The 23,998-nt window shown below is 45.5% G+C and overlaps 1 protein-coding gene across 1 annotated transcript in view; it reads right to left on the reverse strand.

The window, feature by feature from the left end:
• The window catches only part of PLCH2 (phospholipase C eta 2), a 77,051-nt gene that overhangs the window by 23,786 nt on the left and 29,267 nt on the right, over nt 1-23,998 (reverse strand). The window contains 11 exon segments of the mRNA XM_087914999.1: nt 241-348; nt 974-1,156; nt 2,241-2,338; nt 3,556-3,656; nt 5,281-5,373; nt 8,293-8,451; nt 12,530-12,637; nt 15,097-15,268; nt 16,158-16,278; nt 17,414-17,617; nt 22,311-22,404. Coding sequence (XP_087771125.1) covers nt 241-348; nt 974-1,156; nt 2,241-2,338; nt 3,556-3,656; nt 5,281-5,373; nt 8,293-8,451; nt 12,530-12,637; nt 15,097-15,268; nt 16,158-16,278; nt 17,414-17,617; nt 22,311-22,404 — 1,441 coding nt within the window.

Here is a 23,998-nt window from a genome sequence, read left to right on the forward strand (position 1 = left end):
TGGGAACATTTGCACACTACAAGAGGATGCTGGGAGAACGAAGAGATGCTCCCTGTGAAGTGCAACAAGGCCTGGCCCAAGGAAGTTGAGGAGACGAGTTGGAAAGTCCACGGAACAGAACCATGTTCCTCAACGTGGCAACTTTAAGGTGTCTGGACTTCAACTCCCAGAATTCCCAACAGTAGAGGAAACCCTGGAATAGAGTCTCCAGGGAAGAAGACCGCGAGACGGACGTCTTACCTTGACACATGCACTTGGGTTTGAGGATGTAGCCGCAGTTGCCGTTGGCGCTGAACTTGGCGCGGTTGAGCTGCAGCATTCTCCCTTCGGATTGGTAGTTCAGGGCCACTAAAACGGACGGAAAAATGGGAAATATAGGGAGCCGAGCGGAGTCAGCCTGCAATACGGCATTCTAACCACTGAGAGGGAGACAGAGAGAGAGACAGAGAGAGAGAGAGAGAGACAGAGAGAGAGAGACACAGGGGGAGAGAGAGAGAGACAGAGACAGAGAGAGACAGACAGAGAGAGACAGAGAGAGACAGAGACACACACAGAGAGAGAGAGAGAGAGAGAGAGAGAGAGAGAGAGAGAGAGAGAGAGAGAGAGAGAGACACAGAGAGACACAGATAGAGAGAGACACAGGGAGAGACAGAGACACAGAGAGACAGAGAGAGAGAGACAGAGAGAGGCACACACACACAGAGACAGAGACACAGAGAGACAGAGAGAGAGAGAGAGACAGAGAGAGACAGAGAGACACAGAGACAGAGACACAGGGAGAGAGAGAGAGAGAGAGACCGAGAGAAAAAACCTGCTTTACAGTTTCCCTCCAGGGCAACTGGCCCCGACACGAATGTCTCCTTTCGCTTCGCTTCTCTATCCGCCATGTCCTTCTCCCTCCCTCCAAAGAATGGAGGCACGGAAGCGTGAAGGGAGCCACTGGCTTGGGGCTACGAACATCTGGGTTCCTTACCCAACTGGCAGCCGGCGTTCCAGAAGGGCTGAGGGTTGTAATTGCTGGAATCCACCCGGTAGGAAGAAGGGTAGATCCGGGAGAGCTGGTGCTGGTTGAAGCGGAGATACTGGGCCGGTTTTTGCTGGAGGATTTGGTGAGCTTTCGTTTCGCTGAAGGAGGAGACTTGCCAACTGGAAGAAACTGGGACCAAAGAAGGCTGGATTTGTCCCCCCTTGGAAGTCAATGCCTCCCTCATTCGGCCACCTTTTCCCCAACGTATCTTCCTTTATAGTCCTCAACTTACGACCAGTTGCTCAATGACTGCTCTAAGTTCCGATGGGCTCCTCCATACCTAGTTATGTAGCAAGAGCGTCTCGTAGAACGTAGATTATCATATGGTTGGAAGGGACCTCAGAGGTCTTCTAGTCCAACCCACTTCTCACGCGGGGACCCTAGACCAGCGGTGGCTAACCTTTTGGGGGTCCTGTGCCAAAAACTGTGCGCGCGCTTGCATGCTCGCGCTCGCGTGTCAGCAGCACCACCCGGAAGGCAATGTGCGCGCCCCATGCCCCCTACGCATGCACACGCAATCCCCACCCACCCACTAACCCACCCCTGCCACCCCCGCACTGCACCTCACAGCTGATTTTCGGACATTGAGGTCTTTTTCGGCTTCCCAGAGGCTTCTGCAGGCTTCTGCAGGCCAAAAACTAGCCCCGTTTCGTCACTTCTGGTATTTTCAGAAAAACAGGAAGTGACAAAACGGGCCTAGTTTTCGGCCTGCAGAAGCCTGCAGAAGCTTTCCTCAAGCCTCTGGGAGGCCGAAAAAGGCCAAAAACTGGCCAAAAAATCCGCTGTGAAGCACACGCATGTGGAATGGGGTAAGTTCGCCTGTGGCACATGTGCCGTAGGTTCACCCTCATGGCCGTAGACCATTCTGGATGAATAGGTTGTCCAATCTTTTCTTGAAAACCGACATGCATTGGGGCAATCACAGCCTCTGGAGACAACTGATTAACTGTTCTGACTGCAGCAAATCTCTCCTTCATTCTAGGTTGCTTCTCTCCTTTTATCAGTTTCCATCCGTTGCTTCTTGTCCTGCCTTCAGGGGCTTTGGAGAAGAGCTTGACCACCATCCCCGCCTTCTCTGCAACGGCCCTCCCTGATTGGCCAGCCCAAACAGCTTTGACTTAAGCCATTTCACTGGGTGAGAAACACACAAGCCAGCTTCGAGAGGAAGACTGACGGAACGCTCATTCTTTTAAAGACGGCGGGGAAAACTTACTTTCCGATTCCACGTCGTGGATTCCGACGGATCGTGTGTATTTCACCAGATCGGAGAGAGCCCGGGAGAGTTTCATCGTTTTCTTTTGCCGATTTGTTCTGGCAGGACAAAAAACAACGACGAGGTAACTGTTGTGGCCTGTCGGCCCCTTCAGTGGCCAAATCAGAGGAGTCGGCGGCGTGGGAGCCAGGCTCAGCCTCAAGGCAACCTGAGAGCTCCGAGGGGGAAGAGGGAATGGCAAGAGAGAGATAGAGACGGAGCCTGGGCTGTCCGTCAGCCACCTTCCGATGGAGAATCAACAGCCCCCAGGTCTGGAGGTGACTGGTGAGGAAAAGGAAGAACAGCCGGGTCTAGTGCCTGACACACAGATGCACAGAAGGCAGAGGAGAGGAGAGCAGTGGAAATCTATGGGCCGGTCCTTGAGACGGAAGAGCCACTGCTGCTAGTGAAGCCCTACCCTAGCTCTGGGGAGCGTGGTGTGAGGGAGATTTTTTTGCCGGGGCTGTTGGCGCTTTTAATAAAGGAATCATTCATTTAATTACCGAGGGTTTGTCCTGTTTGGGGAGCTGGGTCGGAACAGTAACAAATTGTTGAAACGGATCCAAATGGATTTATCCATCGGACAGGGTGGCGGGGAGACAGTAAGAAACCGACAAAGAGTTTGGAATTTGGTCGAGATGAAATTTCTACCTTACCAAACCAAGAATCCATGCCAGGGGTTTTATATTAAAGTTATACACAGTTTAAGTTCAAGATTTTACAGTTTTGGAAACAGGAAACAACCAAAGTGACAATACTTTGAATACTAAGGTCTAAACATCAGCTAAATTGAATCCATTAGATATAGGCAGTCCTCAACTTACGACAGTTCACTTAGTGGGCGTTTTGAAGTTACGACATCACTGGATAAAAAAGGGGGGGACCTAGGACCGTTTTTCACACTTACAACTGCTGCAGCCTCCCTGCGGTCAAGTGATCAAAATTCAGAGGCTTGGCAACTGACTTGTACTTATGATGCTTGCAGTGTCCCAGGGAGGGTATGTGATCCCCTTTTGCGACTAAATTTAAGGGGGGGAGCCAGATCCACTTAACGACCGTGCAACTAACTTAACAAATGCAGTGACCTTCTTTAACAACCGTGGCAAAAAAAAGATTTGTAAAAATGGGACAAAATTCACTTAGCGACTGCCTTGCTGAGCATCAGTGATTTGGGGGCTCGATTGCAGTTGTGTGTTGAGAATGACTTGTATATAATGATGCAAGTCAGTATTTATTTATTTATTTATTTATTTTTTCTGAAACCATGGAGACTTACTTGCTATAATGAACCGAAGTTCTACTTAAGTTTCCTTGGCATTCGAAGTCGTCTTCCCTGTCTTCCAAACTCGGCGTCCTTTTGAGTTTGCTGGATTTTTTCTGGGTTGGGTTAAAAAAAAAAAAGAAAAAGAAAAGAAAAGCAGGGAAGAAAACACACCTCAGTTTACCTGTTACCATGAAGGTGAGATAATTGGGTATCAAGCTAGTATATAGACATAAAGCAATATGGTTTGGACTTGACGTGTATACGTAATGACTCCTCTTTGGAGCAGCTTGGCTCTTCTCCATCTGCCTTCGGTTTTGCAAAAAAAAAAAAAAGAAAAGGGGGATTTGTTCTGATCTTGCTTTGTAGCCCTGGTTGTTAGAACTCACACCCGCAAGGACTTCAGCACGGAATCAAATCAGAGACGCTGTGCGAGCCTCTAAAGTTGTGCGTTTATGGGTTTCCTGGCGAACTGCTTTGTTCTGTCCTAATTTTCTCCAGCTTGCGGTTTTGAAACATTATCCTAGCTAAGGGGTGGGATGAAACCGAAATTAACAACTGACCGTTTGCAGGGTCAAAATTAATCCCCACTAGGGGAAAAAAACAACACCCCAGAATAAAAGTAAATTAAACCAAAAACCACGAGCCTGTCGTTTGTGCCTCGATCACTGTCTGGTTTGGCGCAGCATCCAAACAAGGCAGGCACAGACTTCAACAGACAGTTAGGACTGTGGGGAAAAAAATAATTGCAAGCAGCCTGCCTTCCACTGAGGACTTGTGTACTGCTTGAGCCAGTAAAAGGGCTGAGAAAATATCTTCAGAGCCCTCACATCCTGGACATAAGCTATTTCAACTTCTTCCCCCAGGACACCGCTATGGGGCATTGCATGCCAAAACAATCAGATATAAAGATTTCCCTCATTCCCATAGCATTGTCTCATTTCTCATCTTCCCTGTTCTCTTGCCCTATTGGTTTCTTATGAGTAAAATAAGAATAGAATAGAATAGAATAGAATAGAATAGAATGGAATGGAATGGAATGGAATGGAATGGAATGGAATGGAATAGAATAAAATGCAGAATAGAATGCAAATAGAATGCAGAATAGAATAGAAAATAGAATCAAATGTAGAATAGAATGCAGAATAGAATGCAGAATAGAATGCAGAATAGAATAGAATGCAGAATAGAATAAAATGCAGAATAGAATAGAATGCAGAATAGAATAGAATGGAATAAAATGCAGAATAAAATAGAGCGCAGAATAGAATAGAGAATTGTTTATTGGCCAAGTGTGACTGGACACACACAAGAGAAAAAAATACATTCATCGTAAATCATGAGCTACAACACTTAGTGATGGTCACAGAATACTACTAAGCAACAACACAAATCATTCTAGGGTACTAAATAAAACAATATAAATCATAAGATACAGGAAACGAAGCTGTAGTCATAAAAAGATCAGGATACAGGTATAGGAATGCAGCCTTAATAGATAGTTGGACAGTGCTATGGGACTTAGTGGTTTAGCAGAGGGATGGCATGGGAGAAAATTCATCAATTGTTGTTTCTAACTTATGATTAATGACGGTAACTATGATTAAGACCTATGATTTGCTGTTGTTGAGATGAACACTGTGAGCTTATGCGCCGGAGACGAATCCCTTGTGTGTCCGATCGCCCCTGGCTATCCCAAAAATTATTCCAGACCCTCCTTCCGAGAAACAAATGAGTAACCTTGCGTTTGGTCAGGCTTCCCATCAGGGATCGGTTGTGGCGTTTGCTCAGGATCGGGTCTTCACCGCATTCCGGGTTCTCCTCGTGCTTGTTCTACGGGGACAAAAAGGACAACGGCAAGGCTCAAACATCCAAAGGTTTTAGGAGTTTTTTGGGGGTAAGGCCAAACTTGCAAAGGAGAGACTGGGAAGAAAAATGCCTCACACCTTCTTAGAATAGAAGAGGAAGAGGAATGGAAAGGAGTGCAACTCAAGAAACTTGATTTTCCTCTCGTCCCCTTTTAATCCCTTTGCTTTCCTCAACTAAGGACTAATTTTTAAAACAGTCACAAGGTCAGTCAGTTTCCCCCCAAAACTTTGGCAGCTGGATATTTTATGGCTCTCTCTCTCTCTCTCTCTCTCTTCCTCCCTCTACCTCCCCCTCTCTTTCACAATACACACATTTTTGTTAACTGGATTTTCTCTCTCTCTCTCTCTCTCTCTTCCTCCCTCTCTCTCCCTCTCTCACAATACACACATTTTTGGCAGCTGGATTTTTGTGGCTCTCTCTCTCTCCCTCCCTCCCTCTCTTAAGAGCTACAGTGATCGATGAATTTTGTGCTCACGTGTAGCACATTTAAGGCGGGCAGGAGGGGGGGGCGGGATTGTGTTGTCCGATTCCTGGGTTCTCATCCATATTTTTTTTTAGGTCTGTCATCTTCTCCAACCCTTCGTCCAATGTGTCAGTAAACCCTTTGCAAAGCATTTTAAGTAGGGCTGTTTTTCTAGCGGTCCCGGTTCCTGATTAAAAGGGCCCTTAGGAGAGAGAGAGAGAGGGCGGGAAAAAAAAGGGAAAAGGCACCGCTGGTAATCATAGCTGTCAAGCTTTCGTCTTTCTGAGGGTGTAAGAAATCCAGCAATTATTTTGAAATTAATATACAAGGAGTTGGAGAAAGCGGAGGGGAGCCTTCTTCGTCAAACCTTGGAGTTATGAAAAACTTTTTTTTCTAAAGGGCAAACAAGATTCCAAAACGGGAGTGTAAACCACCTGTGCGTTTCTGGCGTTCTTCCCCACCTCGCTGTTGGCCCCTGACAAATTCCACTCCCCTGCTTCCTTTGTTTAAGGGTGTGCGCTCAGCTATGAAAGGCAGAAATCATTAATAAACCCATCGACCAAATCGAAACCTCATGACAGGGAAAGATAGAATGAAAAGGAGGACGAGGAGAACGGTCCTCAGTGGAACGGAAGCGGTGGCTGATCCATCATGATGGAGGCTTTCAATAAGAGATTGGAGGGTCATTTGTCTCCCAAATTTTCTATTTAGATGCGCTACTATTTTTTTCATATAGGGTGTCTTGCTTGAGGAGAGGGCTGGACTAGAAGACCTCTAAGGTCCTTTCCGGCTCGGCTATCCTCCTGCCTTTGCTCAGCTGGCCAGGGGCTGCCATCTGTCCCCTGGGCAACCGGTTGGAAAGTGATATTAATGGCTTAGGAGGGAAGGTTCCTCCACGCCTGGTGGTCCCCGCTGTGTTGGATGCCATGCGCGCGCGAGAGACGAATGAGAAACCTAAGTGGGCAGTAAATATTTATCATGATTACAGGGGGGAAAAAAAACCACACAGACACACACAAAAACTCATTAACTGTTCAACGCTCAACTTCTCCTCACCGAGGAAGGAAGAGCCACCGGGTGGGTGATCAGTCAGGGTTGACCCCGGTTACATGTGGAGCCTCGGTGCTTCAAGGAGGTGTATGAGAAACGATGAAAAGAGGTGCGTATGTCTTATGCGTGTCAAGAAATATAGCGATCAAAAAGGCCAATTTGGCCAGGATTCGTTGGAAGAAAGAAAAGTCCGCCCGTCCCAGGGTCCCCGGTGGAAAGTGCTGATCAAATTAAAGTGATTCTGTCAACTCATAAAATATTTCTCTGGTCTTTTTTAAGAGTTGCAAACAGAAAGGGAAAGGGGTGGGTGGGAAAGGGGGTTGAAAGAGCAGTGCGGCAGCTGGGAAATCGAAAGTGCATTCCATAAATGTTTTCAAAGATAGTAACTAGGTGACTGAAGTTTCTGCCACGCAAAATTCTAACTGGAGAGTATGATTAATGACTCTGGGCTATGGATGTGTCCCGTTGGAGAATATGATTTATGATACATCCAGGGGAAACCAGGGTCAAGGGTGACAATGAATGACGTCTCTCAGATCGGCTGCACCCAGGCAGTGCCGGACATGGCAACTCCCAATAAATCCTTTTGGAAGTTTGGCTCCAGACTCATGATTTAAATGGGGCAACTGCCGGAATCCTGACAGCTTCACTTAACACTAGGGAAGGAAAGTCATTAAATGGGGTAAAACACACTTAACCAACGTCTCACTTAACAACAGAAACTCTGTGGGCTTGTAAATTGAGGTCTACTTGTATTATATGTATACTAGCCCGATCCCCGTGCTTCGCTGCAAAACTATGTGGTCGGGCTCAGTTTTGGGAGAGGAAAACAAGGGGGAAAATTCCTGTCAGAGAGTTGAGGGCTGTTTGGAAACTGAAAGAGTATTTGCTGTGTGAGCAAGAAGGAGACAGCAAGGAACCTGGGCATGGCTTAGCTCAAGTGTTCTGTCCTAAAGCTGCTTGGTGCTGCTGTGAAACTGAAACTCCTCTGCTTGTGTTTTGCCTTTGGAAGAGATTTCTTTTTTTCAGGTGAGGAGGGGGAGTGGAACGCCTTAGCATCAGAGCGTGTTAATAATAATAATATAGGAAATACTCTAAATGCTCTGAGGGTCATTTGGAAAAATCCTTTCTTAGGGATCCCCTAGAAGCCAAGAGGAACATATAGGCCAAATTTCCAAGTTTGTAGGCTTTACGGTTCTGGAGATTTTGTGATGATGCCTGAGTGGTATATTGCTTTGATATATACATAGATTTTACCAAACGTTATTATTTTTTTTTGCAAAAACTTTTATCGTATGGATTTATTCGTGCTTTATCATTAAGCTTTTCGGATTGGCTCCCTCTGCCCCCGCTTAACCCCCCAAAATCACCTTCTTAAGATCAGGCTTGTTCCCCAATTTCCCAGAGGACGACAAGGTGGTGACGGCAAAATTATTTTGGTCTTCGCAGTCCCGGATTTTAGATTCCTTGATCAGAGAGTCCAGTTTCTTCTTGGCGAGGTTTTCCACCCGTTTCCGATTAGAAGAAGCCTGGAAGCCCCCAAAAATGTAGACGTTACAAGCAGTTTAAATATATATTTATATATATATAAAATGTAGTTTCTCCTTGTTTCTTTCCCAGTTGGTATGCAACGGTCCTTGGCTTATAACAATTCACTTAGTGACTGCTTGAAGTTGCGATGTCGCTGAAAAAAAGGGGGATTTAAGACCATTTTTCACACTGATGACCATTGTGGCATCCCCATGGTCACGGGATCAAAATTCAGACGCTTGGCAGCCGACTTGTGTTTATGAGGGTCTGGGGGTCATGTGATCCCTTTTTGTGACTGTGATGACCCTAAGGGGCATGGCACAAAAGCAACAAAGTCACAAAAGTAGGTAAAGTCCCTTTAATTCCTCCAACTTGGCTCCCAAAGTCCAGTTATCATCGGCTGGAGAAAAAAAAAACTCTCCCAAGAACAGTTTTTAAAGGGAAAGAATTCAGTCCGAACCCAAAGTACATACAAATTATAAATAAAAACCAACACAAACCACAAGCTGCAGCAATTAACGAGACGGAGCAGGAGAAGGAATTGCAGACTACAAAAAATAACGAAACACACACGGTGGGGAGGACGCCAGAACCCAGATAAGACATGACAAACAAAGATAATTCATGCTTTGCTTCCAGCAACGTGCTGTGCACAAACAACCTCTTTATCCCGTTTTCCCAGCTGCAGCTAATAAAGGGAATCAGGGCCCTTTTCTCCCCCGTAACTCGCCTAGGACGAAGAGGGGGTGGGCCTTCCTCTGAATGCCCAGCCAGACTGTGCCCTTCCCCAGTTTCCTCCCCACCCACCGGAGCCACACTCCCACTCTCTGTCAGCTGCTCGACCACCCCCCTCGGAATCAGAGTCCAACAGGAGCACGACCATGACCTTCTGACCAACGGGAAAGCCTGATTCACTTAACAACCGGGTTTCTGACTTAACAATTGCAGCGATTCACTTAACAACGGAGTGGGAAAGGTCGTAAAAGGTGGCAGACCTCACATAACAACTGTTTTGCTTAGCAGCGGAATGTTTGGGGCCCACTGAATGAACTCAAAGAAGGAAAGCAAGAAGTCCATGAAGCCAAAAGTGAAATTAATCACATTTTCTCTCGATGGACTATTAGGTGGTCTCATGTTTATATTACACAGGTATTATTATGACCTAGATGCACTTCAAACATGACTTTGGTTTAACCAAGCAGCTCAAAAATCAATCACAATCACCGTGTTGAGTAACAAGCCTATATTTGATTAGCTGTTCCCAGGTGTTGTTTTTTTCCCCTGTTCAATTCTTTCCACATTAGGCACAAGGAAAATGTCAAATCAGACGAAGGTTTGCATAAGGTCTTCAGAACTGTACAAAGACTCAATGGGTAAGAGGGTAGCACAATTAGTTTTGCCTCTGCAATTATGGGGGTAATTCGGAATTATTCTTGTTTGGGGATTGCAAAAGTATTTTTGGAAGGGGGAGGATTTAATAAAGGAGAATTATAGAAACTCAATGAAAATGAAACGTGTAGAAAAATGAAGAATGGGAATTAGGAGGCACATTTTTTAGCCTTTAGGATATTGGACCAAAGGGGGGAAAGGAAATTTCTCTCCCACGGTCAAAACTCAACTGGAGATATACAAAATACTCGCAGTGGGAAAACTGCCAAGGTTTCAATTAGATCTTTTTTTAATGTTTTGCGACACCTGTGGCTGACAGGTAGAAACAAGCAGTGCGTCCCCAATAGATAAGCTCCAATTTTGGGGTGGCGGGGGGTGGGGGGGACAGAGGGAAGCCACTGAGATGAGATTTTGGGGGGCTGTTCCAGCTTTGGAAGGGAGGCGGGAGCTGTCCAAGGTGCTGAAACAAGACAAGTGCTGCTCAGAAAATAAGACAAATACAGTAGGAAGGAAACCTAGGGAAGCTGTTACTCCCGTATCTTCCGGGTGAAAATTAATTCAGTTGACTGGATCTCCTCCATAATAATACAAGGTAGGCTCTGTGCCTCAAATGGGTTCAAAACTCTCGAGAAGCGGCCAAAAATCTGATCTGATCGGTCTCTTCAATCATGAATGCCTGAGCCCGGATTTCCACTTAGCAAAGCCTCCAAATAGAATTAGGGCAAAATAGTTCAAATGGGTATTGTAATTTTTTTGTTTTTTTAAAGCAGAGCGACAAGAAGAAATTACGGTCCCTAATGCTTCTGACGGAACGTTCTGAGGCCTAATGTAGCCCCTCATTTCTTGCCAACCGTCGTTTGGTAATAAGTTTAAAACTCCTGTTGTATAAAAAAATTAATTAGTGATTAAGCGTTGATTTAGAAGGATAAATACTGCTGGCAACAGTTGACTTTCACGTGGCTTTCCACTTCAAAAGGGCACAAGCGCCTGGAAACAAAAACCAGAGAGAGAGAGAGAGAGACAGACAGACAGGGAGGAAAGAGACAGGGAGAGGGAGGGAGAGAAAGAGAGACACACAGAGAGAGGAAGGGAGGAAGGGAAAAAGACAGAGAGGAGAGAGAGTGAGGGAAAGAGAAAGACACAGAGAGAGAGAGAGAGAGACGGAGGAAACAGAGATGAAAGAGAAAGAGAGAGACAGGGAGAGAAAGAGAGGGAGGAAACAGACAGATATGAGAGAGAGAAAGAAAGAGAGAGACAGGGAGGGAGGGAAAGAAAGAGAGACAGGGAGGGAGGAAGAGAAAGAGAGAAAGGAGAGAGAGTGAGGGAAAGAAAGAGAGAGAGAGAGAGAGAGAGAGAGAGAAGAAGAAGAAGAAGAAGAAGAAGAAGAAGAAGAAGAAGAAGAAGAAGAAGAAGAAGAAGAAGAAGAAGAAGAAGAAGAAGAAGAAGAAGAAGAAGAAGAAGAAGAAGAAGAAGAAAGAGAGGGCTGCTCGCTGAATTAACAATTTCTTCCATTTATGTGGGTCAAGGAAAACGTAGCCCTCAAATGTTCTCCCTTAAAGAAAACATAATGGCCCATCAAGATCAAGAGGGTAATTTCTTCTCTCGGGATTACATAATTTGAAGAACAAGTGCAAGGGTAAACCCCTGGGGGGATAAATCAAATTTCCCAGCACATCAAAACCATGCTACGGCGCTAATAAGAGCAAATTTCGGCTGTATGGCATGCAAGGGTGATTTATTTTTAATCAAGCAGGAAGAGCGCGGAGGGCTACACTTCTCGTGGCTGCGAAAAAAACCCCTGCGTTTTTATTAGCGGCCATGTTCAGCAGCTGTACTCTGTATTTGGACCGGGTTTTATTTAGACTGGGGTGTTTTAATTTCACCTTGGGCTACGCTTCGACCAAGTCTCTCGGACTCTGAGCTGCAGGCAAAGCAGCTGAGCGGGTTCTGTTGTGGCCAAGACACTGTGGTGATGGGTGGTCTCGTGGGCCAACCTACCACCGCTTGTCTTCTGACGGCGCTGGGACAAAAGGCAGTCAGGAAGGAAAGGAGGATGGGATGGCCACGTCTGCAGGGGAAAGAAGATAGGTTTGAGTTGTGCCTTTAAAATGTACACCTGTAATTAAATGCAAAATAGAACAGAATGCAGAACAGAATAGAAGAATAGAAAATGGAACAGAATAGAATGAAACTTTATTGTCAAAACTTTTTATTTATCTGGCTTCCCTGTTGACTTTGCTTGTCAGAAGGTTGGAAAAGGGGACGACGTGACCCCGGGGCACAGCAGCTGTCATAAATATGAGTCAGTTGCCAAGCATCTAAATTTTGATCATGTGAGCATGGAGATTCTGCAGCGGTCCTAAGTGTGCAAAACAGTCATCATTCCCTTTCTTCAGTGCCACAGAACAGATGTTTTAAACAAACCTCCTCGACGGAAACCAGAACATTTGGGGTGTCCTTATGCTTTCTAAATGTATCTATCTATCTATCTATCTATCTATCTATCTATCTATCTATCTATCTATCTATCGATCGATCGATCTATCTATCGATCTATCTATCGATCTATCTCTTGGACAAAAGCGTTTCTCCCTTCTTCTCCTTCCCCAGATCAACACGGATGCAGTTGGGTTTGGTCAACGAGACTCAACTCTACGTGCCGAGCCAGTCCGCCTTTTCAATACTCACATCCCCGTTCATTAGCTTGCAGTCATCATCCATCTCATCGGCGCTGTCCTCGTCAGAAACTTCGCCCTCTTCGGCATCTTCACTGATGTTGGCTGGAAGCTTTTTCCCCTAGGATGCAAAAAAATGTCACTGGGAGATAAGTAGACACCGAAGGCCAACTGGCATTCTCGTTGCTGTGCCAAAATTTATTTATTTTATTTATTTATTTGGTTTGTCAATTGCTTACAAGATAATAGAGATAGTTATGGATACATATAAGAAAAATAAAAAGATATATAAAATATATAAAAGAAACAATAGGACAGGGACGGTAGGCACGTTGGTGCGCTTATGCACGCCCCGCTACAGGCCTCTTAGGAAAGGGGTGAAGTCAATAGTAGACAGCCTAAGGTTAAAGTTTTTGGGGTTTGGAGAAGAAACCAGAGTCAGGTAGAGTATTCTAGACATTGACCACTCTGTTGCTGAAGTCGTATTTCCTGCAATCAAGTTTGGTGCGGTTAACTTTGAGTTTGTATCTATTGCTTGCTCTTGTATTGTTATGGTTGAAGCTAAAGGATTCATTGACAGGTAGGACATTGCAATGTGTAATTTTATATACTATACTAAGATTCAAAATCAAAGGAAATTGTTGAAAATGTGAATATGATTTGAGCTGTATTGGTGGAAAACACAATAAAAATTTAATATATAGATTAAAAAAATAAGAAAAAATTCCCAGGTGGCATCGGAAAACTGCTTTCATGGGATTGCCAAGAAAACTACAGAGATGTCTCGAGAAAGTAATTAAAAGAGGGGTTTTTTATCCCCCTTCATCTGCTCTTGAGGTCTGCACCAATCTGGCTTCAAATCTTTGTCCAAGCTGTTTTCCTTCCAGCTAACCCTCCCTCCATCTTGCCACAAAGAATCACAGAGCTTCCAACAGAGCGAACGAGAGAGAGAGATATTTATCGATCGATCATTCTCGCTACAAAATCCCAGAAGGGGATTTAGATTGATTAGGAACGCAGAATCCGAAGCATGGATCTAAGCTGAGTGGAAATGGATTGCTTTCAAGAGGGCCAAAGCCTCTTGAAAAAGCTCACCGTGATCTGCGCCACTCCAAAAATCCAATCACTGAAAACTGGGCAGCTGCCACAGATTTTTCTAAAACTGTTTTTTCGGGGAAAATGGAATTAAACTCTTCGCAGCGTACAGCACAGAACCGAGGGAGGAAAAGTGCAGGAAAGAAAAGAAGGGCTTCACTAAAATAAAAATGTATTATTATTATTATTATTTATCATAGGTTTGGAAGGAACCGAAGGGCAAATGAGTTAAAGTTAATTGCAACCCCGTTTGGTTACTTTAGCCTCCCGGCGCAGGTCTGATTCAGCGACAGTGAAGCGGTGAATTTAAATGTCTGATTGAGGGCTGCCAATTAGTAAACCGAGCGATGCGGAGTCCCCAAAACGTGGCAGCATTGAATGTACGAAGGGCCACTGAATCTTCCAATCGGTTCGAAGGTCCAATGACATTTCACTTGCAAGGGGCAACTGCATCTAATTACTTTTGGGCTGATGCTTTGCATGGGGCAAATTTGCAAATTTGTTCTAAATTACTCCCACCAGGCCCAGGGCTGGGATTCTACCAGTTTGGACCAGTTCTACGGAACCGGTTGTTCCCATTCTGTGCAGTTTGGAGAACTGGCAAATCGCGCCCCTGGCTGGCCCCTCCCCTCCCTGCCCAGCCCCACCCAGTCACTCCTTATCTCGCACGCGCACCATCCGACTGTGTTGTGCAGGCAAATTTTATGTGACAGACTCAGGCAGCAGATTGCAGAAACAATAACAATGTTTGGTATTGAAGTGGACCTTCTGGATGGATTAGGAAGCTTTTCTGTTGTTCTATTATTGTAGAATAACATTGGTTCCTTCTTCCTGTTCTGCACAGGCTGTTGAAACTACAACTTAAAAAAACCCTGCACGATAGACATTAGAACAACAGAGTTGGAAGGGCCCCTGGAGGTCTTCTAGTCCAACCCCTTGCTCAGGCAGGAGACCTTAAGACTTAGGACATTGCCAAGTTTCGTGTAAACAATTTGATGAAACTTGCTTAGTAGGAAACAAGGACAGTGAAGCTTCCTACTTACCTTTTTTTAAAGCTTTATTTATGATGGCCTTTGCCCCGGAGCCTTCGTGTTAATAATCTCAGCTGTCAAGGGGATTTACCTAAACTAAGCAAGCCTCACCAGACCTGGTTAAGTTCAATCTATCTTTTATTCCTTTCCATTCTCTTTTTCTATTTCTATTTCTATTTATTTTCTATATTCTATTCTATTCTATTCTATTCCACCCTTTTATTGCCTACACCTTATATTTGATCTTATTTTATCTCCCGTATTGCCTAAAGCCAGTCAATGGTTAAATAAAATCCACTGACTTAACACTCTTGATTTTAATTGGCTGTTAGGCAGCTTAAATATAGCGACCCCCTCCTTGGGGAAGGTCAAGAGGAGGTTCTGGGCCGCATCCTGGCCGTCAGAGAGAGACGCCAACCAAAACTGGCCTGTGCCTAATTTTGTCTTTGATTACCTTAACCAAGATTTTCCCCTTCAGGCTCTCCGGGGAAGGCAGCTCGTTGGAATCCTCGCTGTTGACCGTAGACAAGTCCAGTTTGTCGCCCAGAATTTCAACCAGGTATTGGGCCATCTTTTTCTGCTGGGTAACGCTGCAGTGGTTTTCGATGGACAAAATGATGGGGTATCTGCGCGGGGTGAGAAAAGCCACGGACGCAAGAAACCATTAAGACGCAAAATTCTATCCTCCCAAATTCTAGTGGCGGGGACGATATTTGCACGGGGTCTACGAGAGCCTTCGGTACCTTTTTGACAACTGAATCCTTCTGAAGGAACCGGGAGAGTTCAACACAACATCGGAAGAGATGTCTATGGAGGTCCTCTCATCATCCAGGTCAAAGGTGCTTTTTTTCAAAAGGCAACTGCACTTTGTTTTGTTTTTCTTTGAAGACCTTTCGCTTCTCATCCAAGAAGCTTCTTCAGCTGAAGAAGAAAGCTGAAGCAGCTTCTTGGAGGAGAAGCAAAACATCTTCAAAATAAAGAAACTCCTGTTCATCATCATCATCTTCATTTAAACAACCCCATCATCTCTTGCGGGGGTGGAGTCTGGGCAACTGAATGGAGCTAGCAGAGCATTTTACTGGCCAGATGCCTTTCCTATTGCCAGGGCGGAGTTTTGTTCGGCAGATATATTCTCAGTGTGCCCAGAGAGAGAAATATCTGCCTCTACCTAGGATCGAACTCATAGCCTGCTGGTTGTGAGGCGAGAGAGTTCCACCTCTAGGCCACTCTAAACAAAGCCCAGTTGCCTCTTGAAAAAAAGCGCCTTTGGGACATCACCCGCATGACTGAGAATCTCCGTAGACAATTTCAATTGGTAGGGAATTGTTTCTCAGCCTTGGACACTTTTAAGATCGGTGGACTTCAAATCCCAGAATTCCCCAGCCAGCCAAAAAGCTTGGGCCCAACCACATAGTATCGTAGCAAAGTACAGGTATCGAGCTAGTAGCAAAATAAAGGAATGAACGTCACCCAGGTAGACTTAAGCAGCTAGTCCTCAAGGTGGGAAAGACGTACTCGCTTTTGATGAAGGCGTATTTGTTGATGGTCTCAACCACATCTTTGAAAAGGATCTTGGAGGTCAGGGTGTAGCCGTGGTGGACAATCGGCTCGCCGTCTGGACCGTCCCAGCAGTCAACTGGAAAAGGGAAGAATAGGGATTATTTAGACCTGCATCGTGTGTTTTGGCACATATTTTGCTGTCTGGAACCCCAAATCAGGCAGGAAAGTACCTCTTTGGGACGGTTTTAGACTCTCCAGCTTTCAAAAGTGCTAATGGGAAAAGCCTCCCAGAGGCCAGAGGACTAATTGGGAGAATATGGTTGGCATGGACCGAGGGTGGCTTGAAGGGTTCGGAGCGCAACCGAAAAGACAAGGTGGAATCTCTCTCTCCTTCATTGGGGGAGGGGCAAAGCTGGTTTGAAAAGAACGGGACAAAAAAACCCCCCCAAAGCTGTTTGTTTAACACAAAGAAGCCAAACTGGGGAAGGAAGGGAAAAGAGTCAAAACTGAGTGAAGGGTGAACTACCTGCTTTCAAAAGACCCTCCCAAGGGGGAGGGGGAGAGGGAGAGGGAGGGAGAGAAAGAGAGACACAGAGGGAGGGAGGGAGGGAGGGAAGAGGCAGACAGACACAGAGAGAGAGAGACAGGGAGGGAGGGAGGGAGAAAAGAGAGAGACAGGGAGGAAGGAGGAAGAGAAAGAAAGGAAAGAGAGAGTGAGGGAAAGAGAGAGGAGAGAGAGACAGGGAGGAAACAGACAGGGATGAGAGAGAATGGGGGAAGGAGAGAGAGAGAAATAGAGGGGGGAGAAGAGAAAGAGAGAGGGGGGAAGAGAGAGACACAGAGAGAGGAAGGGAGGAAGGGAAAAGACAGAGAGAGAAAGAGTGAGGAAACAGACAGAAACGAGAGAGAGAGAGGAGGAAACAGACAGAAATGAGAGAGAGAGACAGGGAGGGAGGTAAAGAGACAGAGAGGAGGGAGAGAAAGAGGGAAAGAGAGAGACAGAGAGAGAGAGACAGGGAGGAAAGAGATGAGAGAGAGAAAGGAAGAGAGAGACGGGAGAGAGGGAGAGAGAGAGAGAGAGAGAGAGAGAGAGAGAGAGAGAGAGACAGGGCGAGAGGGGAGGGAAGAAAGAGAGAGAGGGAGAGCGAGAGAGCGCGCACCACAGCTTTGTCTGTCTGGAGCGGGTGACAATCGGGAATCGGGCACCTTCCCCTCACACAGCTGGGTTCCTAAATGGGACAACTGGAAGGCAGGTCCTTCCTCAATCTCACCTTCCACACATCGGCATCCGGATTGCAGAACCCAAGCGTACATGTCCACTCTGGACTGGGACATCAGCTGGTCTCCCATGAGGTAGGTGTTATGGGACGAGGCGATGAAATAGTGGCTCAGCGGGCGAGTCATGTCTTGGTTGACGTGGTAATGTTTGGGGTTGAAAATGTCCCCGGCAGGGCTGCGCATGTAAGTGGTGAACCCTGCGAGGAGAAGGAAAACCAGAAGGTGTATCTTTATTCCAGGATGACCTTGGGGAAGGGGACCCTCCTTACCCCCATGTTGGTGTGTCTAAGAATTCCCAGAGAACAAGGCCTTGTCAATCCCACCAGACAGGTAGTCAAAAACTGGGTACATTCAATCATATGTGGTGGATTTGCATTAAAGAAAAACAACGACGACTTTGGGCAAAAATACCAAGATGGATAGAAAAGATAACAGGGAAATATTTAAAACCTGAATTGGGATGCTCGCAGGAAAAAAATGGTCCAGAAAAAAAGCATGTATTTAATATTACGTGTCTTAACAGGGGCGAGGATTATTTTTGCCCAACATTGGAAAAAATGATGGAAGACTGCAAGATGAAGAGATCGTTAAGAAGATATTAGATTGTACAGAAATGGATAGACTCACGCTGAAAAATCATACACAAAGAAGACACAGTGTGTTACCAAACATGGAATTGATTTTACCAATGGTTGGGGGAAAAAAGGGGGTGGAAAGCAAGAAGGGAATTTGTATTGTTGAGTAATTTAAATGCCTGGACAACACGATGTTTATCAAGCACTAAGGAATGTAATCAATGGAAAATCCATAACATCTTCCCCGAAAATAAGACCAGGTCTTATATTATTATTATTTTGCTCCAAAAGATGCATTAGGTCTTATTTTCTGGTTGGGTTTTATTTTCTGGAAAATATGGTACTAAATACATCTGTCTGGCTGACGATCTTAAACTGGGGCTTCTTTTAGGGGTAGGGATTATATTACGAGCATCCTGAAAAATCATGCTAGGGCTTATTTTCCAGTTGGCTTATTTTACTAAACGTGTCCGCCTGACAATCTTAACTAGGGCTTATTTTAGGGACAGGGTTTATGTTATGAGCATCCTGGGGGAAAAAAAATCATGCTAGGACTTATTTTCTGGTTGGATCTTATTTTTGGGGGGGAAACGGGGTATTTTAAACAAAAATTCCGGCGGACATTTGTGGGATTCCAGGCATCTCTGGAAGATGAAGGAGGGAGAACCAAAGAACTTGAGTTGGAGAGATGTGATTTCAGGTGATTGAATCCTCTGGATCTGAAGCTGAACTTACTCATCACTTAATCTCCCTGTCGGAATGACTGACAAAGGAGGAGGAGGATGAATTATGAGGCACCCCCGCCCCTGAATGCTTAACTTTTCAGAGAAAGAAGGATAATTATCAAGACAATGGCTTAAATATGCTCAAGTAATTACATGCGAGTTTAATTAACGTCGCCTGAGGACATCGGCATGGAGAAAAATCCATAGTAACGCAGAAAAGCCATCGCTGTCATCACTGGGTGAGAGATTCAGGTAGTCCTCGAACTACGACCACAACAGAGCCCAAAAGGTCTGGGGTTGAGTGAGATGTTTGTGAAGCAAGTCTTTCCTCATTTTGCGACCTTTCTTGCGGCGGTTGTTAAGTGAACAATGGCCGTTGATAAGTTGGTCACCCGGCTTGTGAAACGAATCCTGGCTTCCCCGTGGAGCTTCGCAGTCCTGGCCCTATCTCTGCATCGGATGCAGGACCCTCGTTAGATCCTCCCCAGATTCCTGGACTGGTCCCTGTTCTTCCCCACTGTCCGATTCCGCTGCCGTCTGCTCACGCTGCCAGCGAACCACAAGAAGATTCACTCACCAATCTTCTGACCAACAGAACCACCGCAGTGATTAATTTAACAAATAACAGATTAATTCGGATTAACTAAATTGGAAGGGACCTTGTAGGTCCTCTAGTCCAACCTCCCACTCTAGCAGGAGACCCTACACCCTTACTGACCAATGGCAGCCCAGTCTCTTCTTGAAAGCCTCCAGGGATGATGAAGCTCCCACAACTTCCGAGGGCAACTTCTGTTCCATGGGTTGACGGTTCTCCCTGTCAGAAAATTCCTCCTCATTTCCAGGTTGAATCTCTCCTTGGTCAGATCTGGGAAGGAAGGTCGTAAAATGGAGCCAAATTCCCCTGACCAACGTCTCCTGAGCAGATCCTGGGCTTCCATTCTGGTCGTAACCTGAGGACTTACCCGTGCAATCCAGGCCAGGAAATGCCCCTAAACTCCTTCCCATCCTCCATGGCATTTGTGCCAGCCGGGTCCATGGAGAACCAATTAGGCAGGAGGTGAAGGCTGAGATAGACACAAGATTTCTCCTGAGAGTGGAGTGGGGTTTTTTGGGGGGTTGAAACTGTGGAAATTTCCCTCAAGCTCGTTCGACGCGCCTTCCCACTTGGGGAAGCGGGCTACAGAGTCAGGAAGGGGTTCCTTTTCAATGCTTTCCCTCCCAGGCAGGCCTTCCCCCCTGCAAAAGGCCGGCAAACACGCTTCTTCATCCGGTCCTAATGATGTGCGATACTGGCTTCCTTCGTTTGATCCTCTCCAACTGAGCGACTTGATTTCCCACCGGCTCCGGTTGGTTTTGGCTGTTTCCTAATCCTTCCCAACCACAGCTTGGTATGTGTGTGTGTGTGTGTGTTTGTGTGTGTTCTCCTCCAGTTGGATTTTGTCTGCGCTCTTGGGTGGTGGCGACAGCTCCATGGATTTTTGTTGCTATAGACTACCTAGCAACTGGGAAGCATGCGGCATGTTTCATAGGCGTGGAGCCTTCTTGGAACGGCTGAAAGGACCGAGTTGTAGACAGGAGATAGACGGTGTCGTATCCCTACCCCGCCCCACACCTGTTGATGGTTTGGACACAGGTGGCACCTTTGACCCCTCTTTCAAACCAGCGGTCCTCTCTGGCTAAATCGGCACAACTCAGGTGACCCGGAGGATACAGACAAAGCTCCGAGTGGCCTCAACAGCTCTCTAAAAGTATGCAAAGGACCGACGGTCCGCAAGGCGTATAAATCCTCCCGTTCCCCATCGCTGAAGAAGCTTCGCTGAAGAAGCTTCTTGGATGAGAAGTGAAACCTCTTCAAAGATAAAAAAAAACAAAAAAGTGGGACCTCGTCGAAACGTCGCCAAGATGCTCTCAATCTTACACGGGAAAAGACACACAAACACACACACACACACGCACATATATATTGCCAATTGGTTCTCCATCCATCTCCATTTATTTTCGGTTCTCCTTCCCCAATTCCTTATCAGAATAAACCAAGGCAGAGTCATTTTTCAAGCCTGACTTTAACTCAATCTGTTCACACAGAATCGATACTTTTATGAAGGCGGCAACTCTGCAAAATGACAGCTTTGGACAACGGGGGGTGAGGAGGGAGGAAGGGTCTGCTCGAGGTTTTTTGGGGGGCGGGGCAGGACTACACATGGGCAGTTAAAGCTAAAAATCTCATCGCCGCGAGGCTAAATTGAACCCCGGATGTTGGGAGGACACAGGTGGCTTCACACCCACCTGTGCTCTTCGTAAAAGTAAATTAAAAAACCGCTTGCGGTGGCTGCAGATGGACTGCTACCAGGTGCAAGGGAAAACATTAGCGCGTTTAGCAGATGTCCTGGAGGAGGGGAGTGATTGTGTCCTGGACAATTGATTCCCACCCCCCTGTTTCATGCAGGGGCCGAGGCCGGCCAAATCGTTCCATGAATGGGGCACCTGACAAGGAGACCCTGTCATTTGTCCGAGGACCTCTAAAGGGGAGGGCGTGAAAACAGTCATTAGACAGTGCAAAAAGGTAGCTTGACTCGGGGCAGGTGAGCATACAGCCTGATGGGTTATTAAACCCCGAGATATCTGCCTAGCCTAGGTCCTTGGGAAAGACTCGATTCTTTCTTTCTTTCTTTCTTTCTTTCTTTCTTTCTTTCTTTCTTTCTTTCTTTCTTTCTTTCTTTCTTTCTTCTTTCTTTCTCTTTCTCTCTTTCTTTTTCTTTCTTCCTCTTCTCCCTCTCTCTCTCTGTCTTTCTCTTTCCTTCTCTTCCTCCTTCTCTGTGTCTCTCTTTCTCTCTCTCTCCCTCCCTGTCTTTCTCTCTCTTTCTCCCCGTCTCTTCTTCCCTTCCTCCCTCTCTGTTTCTCTCTCCTCCTCCCGGTCTCTTTCTCATCTTTCAAAAAACAAGAGAAAATTATCTGCCTGTCAGGAGGAATGACTGAATTCTTTTTAGAGGACGCTCTTCCTGATCGGGTGTTTCAAAGCTATGCTCGCTGTCTAAGGGCCCTTTTCTCCTTTTTTAAGACTTCTTTTGACTATCTTTTTAACTATAATTGTCATTATTTCCTGCCCTGGAGGGTGAAGGCATGACTGGCTGAAACCGTGCTAGGTGCTGATCCATCATTTTGTTGCTGCAAATTATGACTGTTCTTTTCTGCATCTGGAGTCTGTCTGGGTTCAAAATATTTACAAATGCAGGGGACGTGCCAGACTGGTTGTGTTTAATTGACGTTTCAATTAAAATCAAACTGCTGTACATCAATTAAATTTGGGCAATTTGCATGCAATAAAAAGCAATTTTTGGAAAGCAACTCCAGGAAAAAAAAAAAAATTAACAGGATGAGGGAGAGAAATAGCCCATTTTTCAACAAATGAGGAAAAGATACAATATTCCGTTCGAGCAAACATCCCGCCCCGGGTCCCAACCCGAGGCCAGAATTCGTAAGGCCGTAATCCTGATGGCACACAGAACTATCCAGACCTGGGTTGTGTGGATGAAAACATCCCACCTGCTCAAGGGGATCGAATCTGTTGATAAAAGCCAGAGGGAACTTACCGTCAATTCCCAGGGCTCCTTGCTGCCTGTTTTCCGGACAAGGTTCAAACTGGTTTATAATTTCCAAACAGTGTTCCTTGGTGACGTTGCTCATCTAAAGAAATAAAAAGAAACGGGACGTCTGGACATATTCGGGGCATTCAAGTGACATTTGTCCAGGGGTCTTGTAACATGGATATTTTATTTTGACAACCACATCCAGATTTTAAAGAAGGGGGTTGGACTAGAAGACCATCAAGGTCCCTTCCAACTCTATTATTCTATTCTATTCTATTCTATTCTATTCTATTCTATTCTATTCTATTCTATTCTATTCTATTCCATTCCTATTCCAATTTCTGTTCTATTCTATTCCATTCCATTCCATTCCATTCTATTCTATTCTATTCTATTCTATTCTATTCTATTCTATTCTATTCTATTCTATTCTATTCTATTCTATTCTATTCTTTTTCTATTCCATTCCTATTCCTATTCCTATTCCTATTCCTATTCCTATTCCTATTCTATTCTATTCTATTCTATTCTATTCTATTCCATTCCATTCCTATTCCTATTCCATTCCATTCCTATTCCTATTCTATTCTATTCTATTCTATTCTATTCTATTCTATTCTATTCTATCCTATCCTATCCTATCCTATCCCTATTCCTATTCCATTCTATTCCTATTCTATTCTATTCATTTTTATTCCCTGTTCTATTTTTATTCCCTATTCTATTCTACTTCCCACGAATGCAGAGGGCATCTGCATGTAGCACGGGCTGCCCAGGGCAATGCCACTGGACTCTCAGGGGAACAGCTCAGTGCCAAGGCAGACAAGCAAAAGGACAGGGATGCCTGGCCTTGGAACTGACTTGGGCAGATAGGAGAGTATTTGGGGTGTGTGTGTGTGTGTGTTTAATACAACTCTTCATTGTTTTCCAGGAAGCTTTCCTTCCTTCTTTCTTCCTTATCCCTTCTTCCTCCCTACTTCTCCCTCTCTCTTCCTCCTTCCTCCTTTCCTCTCCCTCCCTTCTCTTTCATATTTCCTTCCTTCCTTTTTCCTACCTCTCCTTCTCTTCCATCCTTCCTCCCTTCTTCTCCCTCCCTCCCTTCTTTTTCATATTTCCTTCCTTCTTTCCTTCCATCTATCCTTTCTTCTTTCTTCCTTATCCCCTCTTCCTTCCTTTTCCTCCCTCCCTCCACTTCCATCCTTCTTTCCTTCTTTCCATTTGTCCTTCCTTCCTTCCATCCTTTTCTTTCTTATCCCCTCTCCCTTCCTTCCTTTTCTCCCTCCCTCCACTTCCATCCGTCCTTCCATCCTCTCCATTTATCCTTCTTCCCTCCCTCCCTCCTTCTCCCTCTCTTTCATCCTTCCTCCTTTCCTCTCCCTCCCTTCTCTTTCATATTTCCTTCCTTCCTTTTCCTACCTCTCCTTCTCTTCCATCCTTCCTCCTTCTTTTCATATTTCCTTCCTTCTTTCCTTCCATCTATCCTTTCTTCTTTCTTCTTTTCCCTATTCTTTCCTTTTGCTCCCTCCCTCCACTTTCATCCTCCTCTTTCCTTCTTTCCATTTGTCCTTCCTTCCTTCCATCCTTTTCTTTCTTATCCCCTCTCCCTTCCTTCCTTTTTCTCCCTCCCTCCACTTCCATCCTTCCTTCCATCCTCTCCATTTATCCTTCTTCACTCCCTCCCTCCTTCTCCC

The sequence above is a fragment of the Pseudonaja textilis genome, chromosome 18, assembly GCF_049901715.1.
Source record: "Pseudonaja textilis isolate UNSWEBS1 chromosome 18, rPseTex1.2, whole genome shotgun sequence".
Taxonomy (NCBI): Eukaryota; Metazoa; Chordata; class Lepidosauria; order Squamata; family Elapidae; genus Pseudonaja; species Pseudonaja textilis.